Raw genomic sequence first — 4248 nt, forward strand, 5'->3', positions numbered from 1 at the left:
GCACTCTTTCCTGCTTATGCAGGGGGTCGGACTCGATGATCTGTTGAGGTCCCTTCCGACCCTAGCATCTATGAATAAGTGCTGCTGCCACTCCTAGGCAGTTGGCTTTAAAATTTGGTTGGTGCAGGAATTAAAGGGAGGTGCAACTCTACCACTGCACCCTCCTGGATCCACCTGGGAATCTGTTTTCTTCACTGGAAAAGCAGTGTGCTTGGAGACACTGTGCATGTTATCTAGCTGCCAAGATGGTTGCTGTTTGTGTCTGGTTCAGCCAGCTGAAGGGGTAGAGTCTGGTGTTCAACCTCTCATAGCTGTAGCTATTGGCTAAGCACTGTAGCTTGTACCAGAAGCAGAAGTTGAGTTTCTGGTAGTATCTTGATGAGGCCTGTGATGAGTAAACAACACTTTATTTGCAGGAACTTATATAAAGAACTATTTGTAGTAAAAGAACTAGCAGTCTTGCTACTGCCTGTGCAAGGGTCTGGGACCTAATCTTGTGTCATACAAAGTAAGTCCTTCTGGAGACACAAAACGTCCAAGAAATGTGGCATCCCAGGAGACAGTCTGGAATAGGCAGCAGAAACTTCCTGGTATGGCATCCCAGACTGTCCTAGGATGCCAAACTCCCTGGACGCTCTGGGCACATCCAGACAAGCATGGCCATGCAGTATGTGATGCCACAAATACGTCTGCACTGTCACATATTGCACAGTTAGGTGTTCTCCATGCTGCAAGGGTGTGCTGCCCTGGATATCCCCCAGGAAACACCACTGAAAAGCGGAGCTGGAATGTGCAGAGTTACACTGTGGCTGTCTTGCTGGGTGGAGCCTGGCTGATAGCTGCTGCTGCAGCCTTGGGAGGCCCCCAGGACCCAGGTAAAGCTGCTGGTGCCAGCACAGTGCAGGCCTCAGCCTCCCCTACCACTCCTGGGGTAATTTGCCGTGTGCCAAAGCGCACATGGCATGAGCATTCCCTGGGGACAAGTAACTGTGGTGCAAGGTGCGCCACAGCTACTTGTCTCCGGGGAACTAAATGTCTGTGCTTATCTGGACACAGCCCCTGTGTTCCCAGGCAGACTTACTTTGTGTCACAGAGTTATCCATGACTCTGTAAAAATCTTATGTTATGTATTCTACTTTCTATAAACAAAATGCATGCTTTTTTGGAGGTATGTTGTGTGTGAGAAAATGTGGTAGGGTTTTTTTTGTTTCTTTGTTTGAAACCTTCTCCATTAAAATTGTCACAGTATGACTGTCCTGGACAGGAGCTGACAGGTAACAGTTTGCTTTCATAACATTTGGTGCTAGACTTCCATTTTAATTTGACCTACTGCATGGTTGGGATAAACTTCTTCAGGTGACCTGAAGAAGAATGCACTGCATTTGAAAGCTTGTCTAAGATCTCATACACACATACAGTTTCTCCTGGGAGAGTTGTTGCTCTCCCCAGGAGAAACCATGAAAGTACAGATGTTCAGGCTTTTTCTCCCAGGTAAAAATGGCCACTCCAAGAGAAAAATAACCTGGGAACAACCAGGGCTAAATTGCTTCCAAACATAGGTGGAAGGAGAAGAAAAAAATTAGGGATCTGAACATGTGCATGCCCTCCCCCTTCCGCCCCTGCAGCGAAGTCTGTTGGGGGGGGAAGGGAAAGGGCTGCAGGGAGAGCAGCATTGCCTGGCACCACAGCGTGCGGGTCCCGGCTGCCTCCTGGCCCCAGCTCTGGTTGCATCCCTGCACTGGCCCCAACTGCCTCCTGGCCCCAGCTGCACCGGCCCTGGCTGCCTCCCTGTCCTGGCCCCAGCCATGCACCACCCAGGGGTGCCTAGAGCCAGGGACTAGAGTGGGGCCAGCCTCAGCTGCACTGCTGGGCCGGAGGGGACAGAGGCTCTGGAACCCCTGCACCCATCCCACCAGGTCCTAATAGCCAGGGCAGGACAGAGCTATGACTCATCCAGGGATGCGGGAAGGGGCGGTGGTTTCCTGCATGCATCCTGGGAGGCAGTGGGGGCTCGTGATCCTGATTTGTGCAGGGCAGGCTGCTTCTGCGGGTTGGGGCTGGGGGAGTGCCGGGCTCTTCCTGGCAGGGGAGGGGATCTGTGCTCTGGACAGGCAGTGGCAGTGCTGGGAGCAGGGTCTGGGGGGCTACGGTGAATCTTGCAGTGCTGCAGCCATAGCCCACCCGACCCCTCCCAGCAACACCGCCACCCGCTCTAAGCATAGTCCTGCCTGCCCCTGCTGGGAAGATCCTGGCCCCAGGCCACAGCAGCAACCCACCCTGTCCCACACAGATCTGTGGGCATGCAGCCCCCATGCCTCCCAGGTTGCATGTAGCAGCAGGAGCCACACCCCCTAAATGAGCCACTCAGGGCTCAGTCCTGCCTTGAGTGCCTGCCCCTCCACCAGCCCTAGTCCCACTTCCTCCCTCACCACTGCCTGTGTGCCCCTTCCCATCCCTGCTGCATCTGTAGGAAGCCTGAAGCCAGGCTGCCTTGTGGCCCTACCACTGCTTTGCGTTTGTGAGGGCTAAGCTCTGTTAGCCCCTGCTTCGACTGCCTATGCTCCCAGGAGAGTTTCTCATGGGAGAGTGAATGTATATGCTGTAAGTCTATCCCAACCATACCATTGGTCCAATAAAAGATATAACGCACAAAAATCCTTGCCATTTCCTGGACAGCTGCATCCATTATGGTTACATCATCACTCCAATGCTACTGAAATATGGAGGATATTTTAATTTAAATCGGTCATTTACATGAAATAAATCATTTTATTAGCCAGTTATCTTGATGAATTGACTGCCTTATTTCAAAACCCTGGTTCTGTGAAGAAATTATTTGATATTATCAGCTGTTGTTATTTGACCAGCTCTAATTATAACAGGTATTTTAAGACTTGCCATTTACTTGAACCCAATAAAATCTGTTCTTGGGACATAATATAACATCACATTATAAACTATCCAGAAAATAATTCAACCTACCTGCTAACAGTAGTACTTCAAGTTGTTCTAGAGGTATTATTTAGGTAGTAGCTGTGAGCTGGAAGGGCATTCCATGTATTGCCATTCAAATGAGAACACCATTTACATTTTTCAGGAACCTACATTTTTCAGGAGTGCTGTGAATAGGTTGAGAGATGATGAGGCAAATGGGGTGCATCTATACCTGCAGTTAATGTGAAGCAATGAATTCTAGCACATTGTACTGGAATTTATTGCACATGTGTTACACATGCACTGGGACCACACATATTGTCCTAGTGAAGAACAACTCCAGCTGACACAAGGTCTGGGGGGTCAGCCTGTCAGCCGAGGGCACTCCAGCTTGACTCAACAAGCTGTGGAGGGGCTGGCTGGGACATGAGATTGTTTCAGTATGGGGCTAACAAGCAGGCAGCCCTTGCACTGAAGCATCCTCATGCCCCAGCCATCCCCGTCAGCATTTACACATGCGTTGCTGCACAGTAAATAAAACCACTGCAGGATAGTATTTATATTTACAAATATGAATCCATGGCAGCACTTATTAATTTACTGCCATCTAATAGGGCCACACATGTGGATGTAGAGACTTTACTGTGGAGCCATTTAGAAAATTCCACAGTAAATGTCTTGTGTAGACAAGCCCACTGTAGAGCAGATTAATGCGAATTTGTACATCAAAATGATGTAGTAATAGGAAACAAAAATGTTGGGGAGCTTGGTAGAATTTATGCTTTATATATTTAAGTATGCTTTTGATGATAGAGAGTACTACAAAACACATGCTTCTATATATATATTTTTTTAAACAGTTATTGGAAGAATTTCCATCTTCTGAGAGTATTCATGGCTACAAAATATGGTATATTCCAGAAAACAATGCAAGCTCCACTGGGTCTACACGCAATACTACTGATAAAAAGATTACGCTTCTCTTACCTGGGGAAGCATATGTGTTATCTGTTATTGCATATAACTCAGCTGGAGAATCTCCTGAGGCTACTTTGAGAATTCCCACCATTGGTGAAATAAGTAAGTATTATAAAATGATGTGGATCACTGTGAACCAGTACCCTTTCTGTCTACTACAGACCACCCAACCAAGGGGAAGAGCTAGAATTCTTAAGTTAGCTCACAGAGGTAGTTGGGTCAAAGGACGTGGTCATCATGGGTGACCTGAACTTTCCAGACATCTGCTGGGAAGAGCAGTCAGCCAGGTCTGACTGCTCACGTAGGTTCCTAGCCCAAATGCAGGACCTCCCTCTA

The 4248-nt window shown here is 48.3% G+C and overlaps 1 protein-coding gene across 1 annotated transcript in view; it reads left to right on the top strand.

Annotated features, from left to right (window-relative positions):
• Positions 1-4248, top strand: part of IL31RA (interleukin 31 receptor A) — an 84174-nt gene that overhangs the window by 49171 nt on the left and 30755 nt on the right. The window contains exon 9 of the mRNA XM_019532085.1: positions 3795-4014. Within this exon, the coding sequence (XP_019387630.1) occupies positions 3795-4014 (220 nt within the window). The remainder of the gene's footprint in view (positions 1-3794; positions 4015-4248) is intronic.

Source organism: Crocodylus porosus, unplaced genomic scaffold, assembly GCF_001723895.1.
Source record: "Crocodylus porosus isolate Cpor-Errol unplaced genomic scaffold, CroPor_comp1, whole genome shotgun sequence".
NCBI classification, from domain to species: Eukaryota; Metazoa; Chordata; order Crocodylia; family Crocodylidae; genus Crocodylus; species Crocodylus porosus.